General features: G+C 41.8%; 1 protein-coding gene and 1 pseudogene across 1 annotated transcript; both read left to right on the top strand.

The window, feature by feature from the left end:
• Nucleotides 1-1,792: 1,792 nt before the first annotated feature.
• LOC140856370 (inositol polyphosphate multikinase beta-like) lies at nucleotides 1,793-2,417 on the top strand (annotated as a pseudogene).
• A 12,392-nt stretch (nucleotides 2,418-14,809) lies between these two features.
• LOC105061099 (basic leucine zipper 43) lies at nucleotides 14,810-15,656 on the top strand. Its single transcript, XM_010945057.4, has one exon. The coding sequence runs from the start codon at nucleotides 14,896-14,898 to the stop codon at nucleotides 15,487-15,489; it is 594 nt and encodes a 197-aa protein (XP_010943359.1). The 5' UTR covers nucleotides 14,810-14,895; the 3' UTR covers nucleotides 15,490-15,656.
• The last annotated feature ends 2,116 nt before the right edge of the window (nucleotides 15,657-17,772 follow it).

Genomic DNA, 17,772 nt, shown 5'->3' with positions numbered 1-17,772 from the left:
TTGAACGAATCACCATGATCTTCTCATTGGTGGATGGGAGAACTCCTATGGAAGAGATTCTCAAAATCTGAAGCCTCCTTATCAGATCTGTGAACTTTTGAATCCGCCTCAAATCTCACCTTTCGAGTTTCCAACTGCATAAGACATAGTCAGTTCTGACATCTCCTCAAATATTCATACTCAATCATTAGATCCCATTCTCACTGCATGATTTTATCATATGATGTTATCACCTAATTTGTAGATTAGTTTTTCTTGTGGCCACCATCCGCCATCTGGATTGCAAGAAAAAACTCTGCATAGGATTGATAGGGCTCTGATACCAACTGACACAGCTTAAACCATGTTTCGATGAAGAAAGAAAGAAGATGCAAGAAGCAAAAAAAAAATGGTAAAGGAAGAAAAAACTCTCTTCTCTGGAGTTTTGATTCAATATCATAAAAATAAGCTAAAGTCTGATTACAATGTTGGCCAAAGGAGCTTTATTTATAGAGTAAAAAAAACCTAACCTAATAACAAAAGAAATCTAAAATAAAATAAAAAAAATTAATATAAAGATTAAAACTCTTAGTTCGATTAGGATTCTTTCGGACTGTCATTGACCTGTCAAACAATAGAATTAAGCTCTAAAATTTAGAATGGCAACAAAGCTATCAATATTGTAGAGCACGAAAAGAGCTTTCTGAAATGAGATCATAATAGTGATTCTAATACTGAAAAAAAAAATTATGACCGTTTTAACTCAGCTGTGTCAAAATCGATAAGGTTAGGTGCAGTCAGCCTGATTTCTTAATCTTTCAAGTTCATTTCTTCAAATCACGAATTGTACCAGATAAGATGTATACGTTAGAGTCTCCTTCTTGCTTGACTAGGAGTTAGTATTTAAGAACACTCCAGTGCTTGAAGGACCTCTAAGACCTCAATTCAAAACCTATTAAAATCCACCCTGAGCTGCCTTTGGCCTTCATCACATATCTTAGGCCCCATAGCTGGATCATTAGCTTTCCCCTTTTATCCATCATAGTGTTCTATCGGGAGTTCACTCTGTTCATTAGAAACAAGCATCAGAGATCCACTGGAACAAGGAATTGAGACTCTAATCTCCTAATTTATCCTCCCTTTATCTTTCTTAGCTTTAGGATTATAAATTCTAGCTACATAGTCCTCGGATTTTGACTAAAAAAAAGGATGCTTTGTTTAGACTTTGAGTTTTCCTATTTCAGGTTTCATTAGGAAAAATAGATTTAATAGAGCTTTAGCTATTGGTCCATGATTGTGCGGAGCCTTTTCCTACATTGGTGTCTGTCACAAACCAACCATTAGCTATGGTCAGAAGCCGCCATTTAGATGACTCATATTATCGGATTGATTCCTTATTCAAGCATCATCCAGTTGGCCCCATTTTCGTTGTCATTAGATGGACCTTCCATCATGGAAGGTCGCCACTACTACTAAGGGGTGCTTGGTTTCCAATTGAAATCGAAATCAAAATGAGAATGGATTGGAATCGAAATCAGAATGGTCAAATCATCTGAAGTATTTGGTTGGTAATCAAAATCGAAATTGAAGTGGATGATTCTCATTGTTGTTTTTTGGTTCATATAAAGATAGGAATCGGAGTCAACTCAAATTTTTATCTTTATTCTTAACTAAAATTTTAAAAATTAATTATTTTAAAATTAATATTAAATAAAAATTAAATATAATAATAATATCTTTAAAATTTTTAATAAAATTATCATTAAAAAAATATAGATAGCAAATTATTATTAAAAAATTATAATTAAAAACAATGCTGAGGCCCCTAGACCATCAGGTAGCTGGCCACCAGGCAACGGAGGGCCAGCTGGGCTGCCTCATCGACAGCGTGGGGCTCTTCTACAAGCCCCTCCAAGGCGACAACCACAGGGCCCATGAGGCAGCCTTCTACTCGTCCTTCTCCTTCGATCCCCGCATCCTTCCCCACGTCCGTGCCTTCTTCTCGGGCTTCCATGGCACTCAGCTCCTCCTCGCCTTTGACAGCTCCGATCCCTACCCCTACCTTGTCCTCGACGATCTCACCACCCCTCCCTCATTGACATCACGACCGGTGCCTGCACCTGGTACCCTTTCGCCCCTGATGATTACTTCCACAAATGCCTCAAGAAGGACTGCGAAACCACCAGCCTCGCCCTCAGCTTTCGAATCTCCGCACGTGGATCCACCAGGGCAGTGATGCTAGCTTTTGGCAACCCGATCGAGATGTCGTTCGGTGGTTCACGACCAAGGACATCTGACGAATGCTCAGACAGTTCATGTCCTTGAATCTGACACAGGATTTAGGTCCATCGGATTGCACCTTCACCTCTGTGGTGTACGATCGATCGAATGGGATGCTGGCTCAATTGCTGGAGCTGGATGGACGATATTTTTTTTAATCTCATTCCACTAAAATGAGATTTTGACTTCATTAGGGTGAGTTTGGATTTAGTTATGGAAGGAATGGATCATTCCATTCCTCTCTGAAATGAAAATCAAAATGAGACTCCCTCCAATCAAGCAGTTGGAATGGGAGTCATCCATTCCGATTCCCATTCTAGATCTTAATTATCCCCAACCAAGCACCCCCCCCAAAGTCTTTCATAGATTACTCCTCTATTCCATGTTAGCAAAGAGATAGACATAGAGAGAGAGAGCCTAGTACCTCCCCTATTTGCCCTCTCTCATGTCCTTTTTCCCTTTTGAAGTTCTCTCTTACTCTCCTCTATGTTCTTTATCTTCTCTCTCTACTTCTCTCTTTGCCTCTTTATTGTGGCCAATAAACCCAATGTGCTCCTCTTATGATTTGGATCAATCCTACCTTAATTCTCCTCTCAAGGACCTAATTTTCATAAAAATATTTTTTGATTATTAGGCTCAATCCTTTATAAAGGTGTTGAGACTTAGGATTTTAATAATTATAACTAATTTTCAGATAGACATATATAATTTTTACATATTAGATTTTGAAGGAGATTTTCAAAGTTAGTTGGATTCATCAGCTGATTATATTTAAAAAATAAGTAATGTAATTCTTGATCTAGATTTACTAATATATTATAAAATATTTATATTAATAAATCTTGACTCAAATTATTCATGATTTTGAACTCAATGCATGGAATTTTATTGTTGCATATACGTTCTTTAAGAATATTAGATGATGTATGATTTGAAGTATTGATTTTATTATAGATTATGCTCTATCGATTTTGATACCATACGATTTTATATATTTTTTGAAAATATAAAAAATATTTTTTTGTAAAAAAAAGTTTTGATTCGAGATGATTTATGATTCTTAGGCTGATTATACTAAAATCATGCTAATAAGGGTTAAATATTATCACATGCTTAGTCCCGAAGAATTTATACTGTAAAAAGGATGCAATGTTGCATGAAGATGTAGGCACAAGGATTCTATCAATAGGCGTTAAACGTTAGTAAATAACCCTGTCAATAGGGGTTAAATATTGATATAAAATTATAATCATGAAGAACTTTCATGATAAAAAGATGCACAGTATCATTAAAAGGCCTTACCGATGAGATGTACTTGATGTTTTGCAAAAAAATAGTTTCATAAATGCAAACATGAATTTTTAAAAAAAATTGAGTTCACATATATGATTTTTTTGATAATGCTGCATATCTAAATTTAGTTTATGAACTGATGCATTTGCTATTCTTATTTTTAATAAATTGATTATTTATCTTATTATTTGATTTCACTAGTTAAAATATTTATCACTTATTGGGCTATTTAACTCCTTATTTGATATCTTATTGCTTTATAAATTCAAAGGACTAGTTTAGCATGGGGTTTTGCTATGAGAGAGTGATTAGAAACAAATTTTAATTTCTTTATCATAGATTAGCTATCTTGAAATTTGATATAATACATTTAAATGTTACTGAATTTTATGAAATATTAAAGTTTGAATTTTGGTTATTTAAATTTAAAGTTTGAACTTTAGTTATTTAAATCTATTTTGCGACTTGAATTATAGAATTTATTGCATGCTTGTGGAAAAAAAAATTTTATAAATATGTGATGGTTGCTGCCATGATTTCGGATTGAAAATGTGATGGATAATATTGGTGCCTACATCAAACTTTCTAACCATGCCTAAAGAGGCCCATTGTCATGGGTTGGAGGGGCCCCATTGGACCAGGTGCATTTAAACTGCATGTGGACCATCGAGAAATTCTTTGTGCACCACGAGTGGTGTAGAAAATTCAACATGGAGCATACCACTTTATGTAATTGGTCTATGTAGCTATTGCTTTTCAATACACATTTAATATCTGCAGTTTTATTTTTTCGTTTAAAAAATTTGCATGATGAAAATATCTCTTCTCTTTAGAAAAAATTATGATATCTTATGGCATATTATAACTTTCTACATGTAGGATGTCATAATATGGTTCAAAAAATTATGACATCCCATGGTATATTATGACATATTGCGTCAAATTATAATTTTTTACATGTAGGATGTCATAATACGGTCCAGCATGTCATAATATAGTCCATCATGCCATATTATAGAAGGGATATTTTTGTCCAATTACTTTTCAATGTGCATTTGTTAGGATTTGACGTCTCGAGTTTCAGCCCACATTGAGCCCACAGCGAGGTTCATGGTGAAAAACGGAGTCCAACGAGACCAAGTCAGTCGAAATGGAGTTCAAACGGAGAAGATACGAGCTTTTGAAGTCGGCATGAAATTCGAGGCAGCGGAGGACCGCCGGCAGCCGGCGGCGGGCCGGCGGAGTGGCGGCGCGTGGCCCAGGCGGGGCCAACGCGCGGGATGCGTGACCCAGTTGCACGACCCAGATGCACGGCCCAGGCCCGCGCGCGCGGGCAGGCCCAGGCCCAGGCACCCTGCCTGGGCCCTGTTCTCCGGTCCATCATGGATCGGGTGGTCCACGGGTGGGCCTGTGGACCGCGTGGGCATTTTTTATGCGTTTCTCGCGGTTCACGGTACTATTCTGTGGATCGAAGTGTGATCAGAGGGCCCAGGTGACTTCCGATCTTGATCTGACAGACTGGGACGTGATTTGGGTTGATTAAGGACTCCTAAACCTAATCTAAACCCTGTTTAAGCCCTTTAAAAGCCCTCTAAGGCAACAGAGAAGGTGTGGGGTTTGGTTTTGCACTGTGGATGCCGTACGGAACCGAGGAAGAAGCACGCGTTGCTGAGAGAGAAGGAGCAGGAGGCTCCTGGACAGCGATCGCCAGACACTTCAGGGGTCAGGGGATCTTCCAAGAGAGAGAGCTTTTGAGAGAAAAACTTCTAGAGAGAGAGAATTAGGTGTACAAGGGTTGAGGGTGAGGTCTCCTCTTGTAAAATTTTTTTTTTCATAGTGAAGTTTGCATGCCCCGTGGAGGTGAGTCCTTTTGTGGCTGATCCACGTATTTTGATTGTTTTGTTTTGTTTCTTCTTTCTTCCTGCTGCATCGCGTGGTATTAAAAGGATCTTGGGAGGTGGTGTCCTGGCCAGACATCCACCCAACAAGTGGTATCAGAGCAAGGTCGTACAAGAACGCAGATTGCAGCGGTGGTGAGCAAGACTGAAGATGGAGAAGACAAGAACAATTAAGATGGAGATCAACAAGTTCGATGGTAAGAGCAATTTCTCCTTGTAGCAGGCAAGGGTGAAGGATGTGCTCATCCAACAGAGGTTGATCAATGCTCTCTTATGCGATGAGAAGCCGACCACCATGGAGGTGCGAGATTGGAAACGGCTACAGATGCAGGCGGTGAGCACCATCCGCATGTATCTGGCGGATGAGGTGGTGATCCATATGCTGAGCGAGACTTCTCCGATGGTGCTGTGGTCGAAGCTCGAGGAGTTATACATGACGAAGTCTCTCACCAATACTCTTTTTCTCTGGAGGCAGTTCTACCAACTGCGGATGACTGAGGGACAGCGTGCAGGAGCATCTCAGCCACTTTCAGAAGATCTTCACCGACTTCCTCAGCGTTGGCGAGAATGTTGAGGAGAAGACCAGGATGCTAGTTTTGCTGGCATCGCTTCCCCCTTCGTACGAGTCCTTGATGATTGCTCTTCTAATGGGGAAGAACACCATCAAGATGGACGAGGTCACCGCGACGATACTCCAGAATGAGGTTCTCAGGAGGGGGAACCCAGCTTCGAATTCAAGTGGCGGTAGCTCAGCTTTGGTGGCTTCTGGAGGAGCAGGAGGCGGCAGACAGAGCGACAGAAGATCGCAACGAGGGCGGTCCAAGTCCAGGAGAGACTTGAGCAAAACCAGGTGTTACCGGTGTGAGGAGTTGGGGCATCTAGCCAGAGATTGCCCTCAACTCAAAAATCGGACGGTGGCTGCTGTAGCGACGGCCGACAGCGATTCAGATGGAGATGTTCTGAAAATATCGATGAGGTATCTACTTCTTCCCAGCAATGGATATTAGATTCTGCATGCCCCTATCATGTATATTGCAGAGATGAGCAGTTTGACTCCCTGGAGAACAGTGAGGGCATTGTATATCTGCTGGATGGATCGAGCTGTGCGATCAGAGGCATTGGGACAGTCAGCTGGAGGACACATGATGGTGCAGTGAGGAGATTGGGGGAGGTCTGATACAAATCCGATTTCAGGCAGAATCTTATCTCACTTAGCAGACTAGATTCGAGAGGCTACAGGATGGTAGCTGGTGGAAAAATTCTGAGGGTGCTACGCGATGATAAGATTGTGCTAGAGAGGAAGAAGGGGAGCAGAGGATATTATTACCTGACAGGGAGCCTAGTGTGAGGTGGAGCTTCGGGAGCCAAGCGGAGTCCAGAGCGAGATGGAGCTCCAGGAGGTAGATCGGGCATGAGACAGGAGACTCGGGAGGATGAGAGGCGACGTCACAAGGTAAGATTCCTATTGTCGCAGGATGATGCCCCGAGCAGGTCTTAGGTCAGGAGGAGCACAGCATATGACGGAGATGGGATCGAGCAACCTGACTCGACTCCCATGTTTGTCCATCCATGATCAGCAGGCGATTGCCCCAGGGCATGGGGGCGAGGAAATCCAGAAGCTCTCGGAGTTTAGAGGAGGCCGAATATCGAGTCGAGATGGAGATTGTTAGGATTTGATGTCTCGAGATTCAGTCCATATTGAGCCCACAGTGAGGTTCGTGGTAAAAAATAGAGTCCAATGAGACTAAGATCATCCGAAACGAAGCTCGGACGGAGAAGATATGAGCTTTTGAAGTCAGCACGAAATCCGAGGCGGCGGAGGACCGCCGGCAGCCGACGGCGGAACGGCAGGCCGGCGGAGCGGCGACAGCGCGGCCGCAAGCGGCGGCGCGCGGCCCAGGCGGGGCCAACGCATAGGATGCGCGACCCAGGCGTACGGCCCAACAGGCGTGCGGCCCAGCCGGGCGTGCGGCCCAAGCAGGCGCGGGCTGGCCCAGGCCCAGGCGCCCTGCCTGGGCCTGTTCTTCGGTCCACCATGGATCGGGCGGTCCACGGGTGGGCTTGTGGACCGCGTGGGCGTTTTCCACATATTTCTCGCGGTCCATGGTACTATTTCGTGGACCGGAGCACGATCGGAGGGCTCAGGTGACTCCCGATCTTGATCCGACGGTCTGGAACGTGATTTGGGTTGATTAAGGACTCTTAAACCTAATCTAAACCCTATTTAAGCCCTTTAAAAGCCCTCTAAGGCAACAGAGAAGGTGTGGGGTTTGGTTTTGCACTGTGGACGCCGTATGGAACCGAGGAAGAAGTGCGCGTTGCTGAGAGAGAAGGAGCAGGAGGCTCCTGGACAGCAGTCGCCAGACACTTCAGGAGTTCAGGGGATCTTTCAAGAGAGAGAAAATTTTTGAGAGGAAAACTTCTAGAGAGAGAAAATTGGGTGTACAAGGGTTGAGGGTGAGGTCTCCTCTTGTAAATTTTTTTTTTCATAGTGAAGTTTGCATGCCCTGTGGAGGCAAGTCCTTTTGTGGCTGATCCACGTATTTTGATTGTTTTGTTTTGTTTCTTTTTTCTTCCTGCTGCATCGCGTGGTACTAAAAGGATCTTGGGAGGTGGTGTCTTGGTCAGACATCCACCCAACAACATTTAATGCTTGCAGTTCCGCTTTATTCTGCATCAAAACTATGACTTCCTACATGCAGGATGTCATAATATGAATATGAGATGTCATAATTTTTTTTTCAAAAAATAGAAGTATTTTTATCATTCAAAATTTTTAAACGAAAAAATAAAACTATAGATATTAAATATGTATTGAAAAATAGTGGCTACATGAACCAATCATATAAAGTGGTGCGCTCTATATCAAATTTTCTACACCACCTACGGTGTACAAAGAATTTTACGTGGACAATCTCTGTGGTCTTTGGGCCTTCCCCGACCAATCCTTCGTTGTCCAAGTGGATGTAGCCTATAGGTCCTTCCGGTGCATTGGATTGCTCACCATCGGCAAATTAACATAATCTAAGGGAACTTGAAGAACTCATCTTGGGTCAATTAACATATTCCATGGAGCGCGAAGAGGCATCACGCAGTCGACACTGTAGCAATCATTCGGCAACACCTGGAAGTACCGGCCGATACTCGTCATGCGGCAAAATGTAAAGTTCCTCCACGCCATCTAACAACGACTCCGATGACGCTAAAATGACAGTGATGACAATGGTGGTCTGCGTACCCCTGCAGTCTCTCAAATAATTCGAGGGCACCTCATTAGTTTAATTAAGAGGCCTAATCACCTTTATTTTCCACATTGTTAGTGGACCAAGACCATATTTTTCCAGTACGTAAGCAGTTCTTGAACTTGCGTGCAAGTTCGCATCACTTTTCAAGCACTCGGCATTATAATTAAACTCAACAGCGCACGCACATATCCAGAGTCCCTTCATTCTTCAAGAAAGCCACCAAACGTTACCAAAATTCTACTGCATGCATCGATCCATACGTATCCAAGACATCAACCTGCACAAACCCAAAAAGTAAACAAAATATCACGACCTAAAGACCTTTTTTTAGTATCCAGCTAACTCAGAGAGTTCTGGTAGAACAAGAGAAACTACTGTAGGTAGGCGCCTAAGGTTTATCCATTCCCAGCCAATCCTATTAGTTTAAACCAGAAACTCAAGCATCCAACACATAGAATAGCAGTACTCTGAACTAAAGAAAAAGAAAGGTGGTGGGAAGTGCTTTGGTGATGAAAGAGTTGGTGGTCAATAACACTCGTATGGTGCAAGTGATGTACCACGAAAACTGTACCCTTCCCATTTTACAGAGAGAGATCTAGAGAGAGAGAGAGAGAGAGAGGTGAAGAAGTGAGGGTCCTTTCGTGTGGTTCATCATGGGGGCCTGAGATAAGGCTAGTGGAGCAACGGCGGGGCGGTGTGGTGCACCTGGCACCAACGGGCGTCCACCCGCTGGCTCACAAACAGCTGGGGCTCACCAAATTGGCTGGTGCCCTTTCGTGGCAGGCAGCCATCAGCTTTTTTTTTTTTTCCTTTCCTTTCTTTCATTCGGTGCATTATTTTGCTGTTACGTTCCAAACAGCGATGGAGCTGTTGAGCACTCCACACCGTTGTCAATCTCATAGTAATTATGCAAGGCTCGTCAACGCTGTGATGGAGTCTACCGGCTTTAGTTGGTCTCAAGCTCACAATTTATAGCTGGTGGACTACCTCGTTTGACCACCATGTAGATTCCTGCCTGGTAGACTAGGCTTGCCCCCCCCTGGACATTTTATTCTAAATTTTGACCCATTTTTTAGTTTGCATGAATAGATATGACAAACTACAACTATAGCTAAGTTCTGACTCTACAAATAACCTGGAGTTAGACCTACATAAGCATAAAATTGAAAAAAGAAAAAGAAAAAGAAAAATACAAACTCTAGACTATGTCCCAACTTCTGAATCTCCAGAAGCATTTCCTTTATAATTTTATGGAGATATTTAATTGCAAAAAATTCTCTTCCCTCATGATTGATGCAAATAACTTAACTGACCAACCTATATTATGTTTCATGCGTTGTTTATCTATGATTAGGGATGCACTAATCATCAATTGATATAGGCAATTACGGATTTTATGAACATATGCCACTTGGTCATTCTGTAAACCAAATCCTCAAATATCATAATGAATAAAAAGGCTACCAAATGAGTGAGAGTTGTAGCTCTCTGATATATTTGCAAAGTACCCCTCGTATTTAAATTTGATGCTTTGATACGCAGGAACCAACGGGTGTATGGCATTGGCGTGCCAAAAGAACAAGCACTGTCCCTCCTAAGAATCAAATCCTTCAATAATTTTGTCCTTTAGACATATCTCATCTACCTATATATGAGAGTCACTTTTTATGTCGACATGACATCATAGATGAGTGGCCAAAATAGCTTTAGGAGGACAATACTTGTGGTAGACTATGCCCCACACAAAAGTTTATACGCAAGCATCCAAAAAGATAGTCACAGACATCAAGTAGCTGCCGTCTTTATTAAACAAAAGAATGTTATCAATTCCCCCAAGTCACTCACAATCCAACCATGTAAAAGACTCATCTTCTGCTAATTGCCAGCACAAATTGGAGCAACACAAACTACTAGATGAGATGCTGCATGGGCCCAAACCTCATATATATCTTCCACCATCAATCACTATTAAGTTAACTACATTAATTCAAGGACTTTGAACATTAAATGATTCAATATGCCTTGGAACATTAAGGTTGTTATCTGTTAAAGATTCATACATTGGTGAAGGAGTTGGAGTCTAGATAGGAATTGCAAGCACGCCAAGTTAGAGTGCATCTTATCTAGCTAAATCTAAACCATACTATAAGTTGAATTTGATAAAATTTTTAAACCCATGTCTCTTCAATTAATAACTAGATCTACTTTTTATTCTTTTGGTCAACTCCTCAAGTAGAAATCAACAACTATGCAACATAACTCCCAAGAAACATACAAATTTGGTTATAGTATAAGTAAATAATGTTAAAGAAAACAACAAATAAGCAACTCGAACTCTTGTAAGCAACATTGACCATATATTTTTATATAAAAAGAATAAAATCTGCATATAAGTTATTACAAATTAACTACAAAAATTACTATCAGCAATATAATAGTTTCTTAAATTCAAGACTGCCCTAAGTAAATAGCATGGTTAAAGGTTAATCTTATTCAACTCAAATCCTATGTAATCCATGCGCAACGCAATTTATATTGTTGATTTATTCTCTATTAACTTAAGCTTCTACGATCATGTAGGTTACTTAATATGGACCCATGGTTATCGGTCTTTTAGTTTCTTATCTACTATCTTGACATAGTTTCCATCTTAATTCCATTATCTTTTCACATGCATGGTCTGTCAAGTAATTTAGTGCTTCATTTACATCATTTGAGTCCTACAAGAGGATCCACGCTAAACAAAGTTTGGATTATATCTTTCATGGAAAAGAATGGTTAATTTTTTTTCTCACGATATCAATAATTAAATCATACATCACATAGCTTCCAAAAAAACTCCAATCTCCTTCTTCCATCGATGGCATATAGATTATCCGTTATATTTTGAAAGATGCATGATGTGCAATTCAATAGTTAATATCGAAGGAGGCTTAAATTTTTAAATTTTTTTTCAATCCGAAGATGGGTCGGATCTTTCTCCAAGTTGCCGCCCAATCTAAACCGATGAATCCGACCCATATGCAGTTTACTTTTTGTTAGGGAGGAAGCGGCCAAGCCCACATCGGAGACCCCATCCGACAGGGGAGGGTGCAGGGTTCAATCCAGTCCCCTCCGTACGGCGCCGCCCCTCCAATGAGTTGCCGCCTCTGTCCCTCCCCCTGCCCCTTCCTCGTCGGAGACGCCAATCATTACTTCCTCCCCCCTCCACTGTACCACCCCCCCCCCCCCACCCCCCACCCCAACCCAAAACGGTACTTTACCTTACCTTCCTCCATTCAAACACCATCATTATTGTCATCCGTAGCTCCTCGTGCACTCCCTGTCTCTATCCGTAGCCCGTACCGTCCCCCGACCCTCCGGCCCCACCACATCCCCATCGCTCGGCGCACACCTTTGTCCTCTTTGGACACATCCAGTCAACGGTGATTGGAGCTAAAGACACACCGATCCAACGGTTGACACGGTCGACAGACACCATGAGCTTTATATCACGCCATTCCCCCTATATTCTCGGTGCGTCGGTGCCTTAGACGACAGCCTGTGGAGTCAAGGAGAAAAAGGAAAAATTCAAAAAGGCCAATTAAAGATACTGATGTCGACGAGCGCGACAAATACTCGTTTCTGCTGCTCCGCAGGAATTAGCTAGGTTGGCATTGTCATTGCCACGCGTCAGCTCGTACCTGTTTGGTGTTCATCTAAATGGATGCCACGTAATGTGCGGTTCCTCAGAGACCCAAAAGTATCAGCGGAGATTTTCCTGTCTTCCATCCACCTCAGAGGGCAAAAAGCATGACCGAGATATTCCTGTCTTCCATCCAAACGCAATCGACGTAGACCTTGTTTGAAAGCATCCGGGGCAGGGAGCTAGTCTTTGAATGGCAGGTGATCTTGCGTGGATTTCGAAGGGGGCACCGCTGCTCGATGGCGATGCAAAAAACGACGGACATCAATAATCGCATCGAAGAAAAATAGTGTGCGCTTTCCACTGTTGAGGGTGTTTGAAAGGAAAAAGCTAGGATGGAAAAAGAGGATGGATCTGTGGCGTTTAGATGTAGGATTATGTGGAGTTGAACTGAAAATTCTGTTGAATTTGTGAATTAGGCTATTGACACTGTATCAACCAAACATCGTTCAATCCAAATCTTACTATGGAAAAGCTATATAGATTTTTTTTTTTTTCTTCTCTTCCTATCGTTTAGGATTTGAGTTGGATTTGAACGGACTCCTAGAAAATACATTCTAGATGGATGAACAAATCCGATTCATATAGGATTTTTAATTCAATCCTATAAATATCCATATAGGCCTTAAAAAGAATCTCATCCATGAAACCATCAAAAATTTATATCTCCTTGCATCCATGAAAATGGCCGGTGGCTAAACATTATTGCTTGATCTTTTTGCATGAATTCACATAAGCTCTCACACAAGAGATAAGATAATTCATGCAAGTGGTTTGGCTCGCCACTGATAATGAGTGCCAATAATAGCAATTAGCATCCGTGAATTGTACACCAATGCAAGTTGCATGGGTGTAGTCTGCAACTTGGGCCAAACCAGTTTAAAGGATTAGGTGGCAAATCTTGTGGCTAATCACGGGTAGCTCAATTAATCGAACATCAGAATAGCTGGTGGTCTTGAAAGTTTTTGCTGGAGGCTTGGAGTGCTGGTTGTTTTAAAAGAGATGTGATTGCTAAGGGGAAAAGAACTATTTGCTTAATGGAATTCCGAGCATTCCTGCTAGGATTTACAACTATCAACACAATATATTTTGCAAACGAGCCCCCCGTACTCTTGTTGGTGCCTGCCCAAATGGAGAAACTCTCTGATCAGAAACCAGGGAAATTCCTAGATGCTTCAATTGGTGCTACATGCTTATGAAACTCCACAACAGAACTTGTGGACAAGATGAAGCCAACAAAGTTGCTCCAATTACAATGTCGGCTTACTATGGGAAGAAGAATAGTAAAGATCAGAAACTTGTTTTCCTGCAAACATATAATGTTAACATAACCCAAGGAAGGAAAAACAAAACAGAATCATACTGGTAGGACTAGGAAAAAATTATTCTAGGCATATGAGAGAACGTACGTCCGTTGCTTCATTGACGGGCATGCAGCAATAAATAAATAGGTCTCCAAAAGATGTACCAAACTGGATATGCATTAATAGATTACGTGCTTACGACAATGATTCAGATACTTCTGCAATTGTTGGAGAAATCTAAGAAGATCGATGCACTTAGTATACTTAGAGGATGGAGAAATGAAAACCAACTACGATATTATATTTTTATGTGCAACAAAAGTTGAAACAGGTCTCTTACAGTAAATAATAAGCCTTTGAAAAAGAGACCCACCTCAGAAAGATTTCAGATAATCCAGCTACAGTCCAAACTTTGGGGCACTGTGCTTTCTAATCATCCATCCCAACAAAACCAGAGTGGACCATTTGAATCATCATAAATAATATCTTCACTTTTGAGAAAGTGACTTTGAATTGCATCAGCCAAGACGGAATTGAGAGCCGTGCTGACAGAGATTAAATAATCCAACATACCTCCACACCTCTTATCTCCTCTCCCCCCTCTTTCCCTTGTCCCCCTGCCAAAACATTCCCCTTGCTTGATAATTAATCATGCAGTTCAATCCTTTAAAGGACCCACATCTTACAATGCTTTCTCAACCGCATGATACAGGCAGTAATCCCATGCTCCTACACTGCACCATCCATGATCCAGTGTAAGCTAGCCCAGCATCAGCATCCCATGATAAATAATGCTCGTCACTGTTAGCCAACCAGCACCCAGCTTAATGGCCGGAGCACCTGGTGGATATGATGTCATCATGAGCCATCATTCCCACATTGATGCCTGATCGAGATCGGACAGTCGTGATGGAGATGGTTGTCGAAGCGTGTTTGGTGGATTTATAGATAAGAAACACATGCATGCATGACCTAGCATCCATCGAGATGGATGTTGATCTCATGGATGTGCATGTCTTTCTTTCTACTGTAACAAGATGCGGAACAATTTAAAGTGGGCCTTCACACCACCCCCAGCTTTTTTCACGCTATAAATCACCTGCCACCCTTGTTGCTTCCCTTCCTTTCTCTCAAACATCTCCCGTGGCAATTCAACCCCTCCTCCCTCCCCCAAAACCCAGCCTTCCTACTCTTGAAGAAGAGTTATAACCATGCAGCCAGGTGAGGTTGCCAGCATTAGATATGTTGCACCTCCAAACCCGCCTTCCTTCCAAGCTCATTACAACATGGCGCAGAACAACAACCCCTCCTTTCCCTATTGCAGTATCCTTGGACCTTATGCTGTGCACCAACTCCAGACGATTCCTCTGATCCATGAAATCAGCCTTCTGGGTTCTTGTCTCGGCAATAACTCGACTTCAGATGAGGCAGAAGAGAACCAACTGAGACTAGCTGAGGAGAGGAGAAAGAGGAGGATGATTTCCAATAGAGAGTCGGCACGCCGTTCGCGCATGAGAAAGCAGAAGCACTTGAGAGAGCTCTTGTCGCAGGTCATGCATCTCCGAGCTGCCAACCGCCAGCTCCTCGATGAGCTGAACCGTGTGATGAGGGATTATGATCAGATCCTCCATGAGAATGCCCAGCTTAGAGACGAAGAGTCTGAGCTTAGAAAGAAACTCCAGGACCTTCTGGTGGATGACACTAATGGTGCTCTGCAGGGTCTTGAAGAGCCCTGCAACACTGCTCACATTAGAGCTGAACCCAGAGACCAGCAGATCACTGCATCCTTGAAGCTACTTCACTGAGGGAGATCTTTCTTCTTGTTCGTCCCTCATCGTCCTCTTTTTGTTCGTGTGGTGTGTGAAGAAGATTAGCCTCTTGATCAGAATTCCACTGTATTTGAGCTGCATGGAGAATAAAAAGGAAAAATTATGATTTTGCATCAACTAAGTTCAGAGTTTCAACTCTAAAATATGAAGGATATCCGAAAATCCGAGTCAAACTAGCTAGTATTAAAATTCTAGGCAATTATGGTATGTTTTCACCATATTCCACATAAAAAAGCAGCAGCTTCATGAACGATTGGAGAATTATGACCTCAGGGTCAATTTATAATCCTCCATTCATCCATCATTTTAGAAAACAGAGAATTTAACGGAAACCTTGAGTGAGAAAATAGAATTGGATATTGCTGAAACGGAAGTACGTAGAACAACACTTGAATTACTTTTGGACAATAATGCAATCATTTCAATTATTTAACCAGGCATATGAAAACAAAGGAAGGAGTGTCAGTCGAAGATGGTTGCTCATACCGGATAGGTCTGCAACATTACCTCAAAAGGAAGCTCATCAAGCCCTCTTTTGGTCTTGAGGCACAATAACATGCAAAAGTGGTTGCAATTAGTGGCGGTGGTGCTTTCCAATAAGAAGCAAGCATAAGAGAAGTCCTTGCACTATAAGAGGAAAACACTGTTCCCTCTCTTTTTCAGAGACCAGCAATGCTTATCCTGGTTTAGTTCAGCCAGGCTGGTTTGCCCAGTTCCAGGTAACACCCTGCAGAATGGGGCTACCCTGCTGCTTCCATGTCCACAAACCTCCTCTTCATGACTGTTCTTGGTTAGTAAAGGACTAAAAGCCATTCCAAGTTTCATGAACTTCTCCATGGCAGGAGAGAAAGATCAGGCCGGAATCCAAATTCATATCCAACTCAATTGTCTACAAGAGCATGGGTGGGTGCAAGCATAGCTTTACATATATATGAGTATGATCTTGAGGACTTAGAGGCACTTTATGTAACAGGAAATGCTTTATATAACAGGAACTTCTGACTTCTAACAAATACACCCCCTAGAGAGTGATTTTTCCAAAGGCTGAGAAATGTTAGTCATGGTGATGCATACTATATTTTTTTAAATTTGGAAACAGATCCCAATGTAAACTTGATTTTGGACAGAAACTAATTATTCATTCTATCTCCTCCCACCCTTCCTCGCTCCCTCCCTCCCTCCTAATAGAGTTTTCGAAATGGTAACTTCTTTATTCCCCTGATCCTCATCAAACCTGCAGATGAGTTGCATGTTTTTTTATTAAGGAACTAAATATTGCTGAAAATAACCTCTCGCTAGTAGGATATTTTGCTGATTTCACATTGAACATGAAGAACCTTCTAGTAGATTTCAACATTAAAGAGTTCCCAGAAGTGCAAAAAAGAAACAGCTGCAACCTTTATAGGGCACCTCCATTGACATTTCCTGGATATTTTCAATAGGATTTATTGTTCTTGATATTTTCTAATGCATGTGTATGGCATAACTTATCCACCACTGGTATGGTATCATAGTCTGAATCAGGGAAAAAATTGCAAGAGCTCTAAAGACACATCATCCAAGATAAAGGACTGCACTCACAAATTCAATAGTTGGATTAGACCCCCGCATCAGTGCACCACTGCGGTTGATCATTGAGCATTCTCCATCCATTGTGGCCTAACTATCATTGAACTAGAGAAATTTTCAGGTTCCAGCAGGACAGAGTAGTATATTATGCTCCTCATTTATTTCCAATTCATGGTGTTTGATCATTATCTGGAACCACCAGCCTAAGGAGCCATCTCTCCGTGTTTCCACCTCTGGCATAACAGTTGAAATAACACATTAAGGGTCATATGGACTAATCCTTTCTGGAAATAGTCCAATTCAACCAATTATTGTCAGATCTCATGTGTTCTGGCAGACCCAGACCCACAGATCATCTACCAAGGTAAAGGCCAATTCATCTTGCATTGATTTGCTACATTGCCTCCTAAAGGCCCTTTTCCTACCGCTTCATAGTTTTCAGAATTTTGAAGGTAATTCTAGTTCACTTTGCAAATGATCTTCGGATGGCTTGTAAGGGCTGATCAGAAATAGTAGCATTCCCACTAGACTCAATTCTTTTTCTTATTTAAGCTCTTTAAATCCTAATTAAACCCTGATTAGCTCTAATCTTATACCATTGCGTAGTTTTCCTTCTTCCTGTGGACCCAGGACATGTGCAGGGGATACACCACCATTGAGTCTGTTGACTAAAACCAACATTCCACCACT

Source organism: Elaeis guineensis, chromosome 1, assembly GCF_000442705.2.
Source record: "Elaeis guineensis isolate ETL-2024a chromosome 1, EG11, whole genome shotgun sequence".
NCBI classification, from domain to species: Eukaryota; Viridiplantae; Streptophyta; class Magnoliopsida; order Arecales; family Arecaceae; genus Elaeis; species Elaeis guineensis.
Note: the sequence above shows the minus strand (reverse complement) of the source record. Positions and strands in the feature narration are given on the sequence as shown.

What these genes read in the sequence shown, in the direction of transcription:
- LOC105061099 (XM_010945057.4), top strand. Translation starts at nt 14,896, where the DNA reads ATGCAGCCAGGTGAGGTTGCCAGCATTAGATATGTTGCACCTCCAAAC.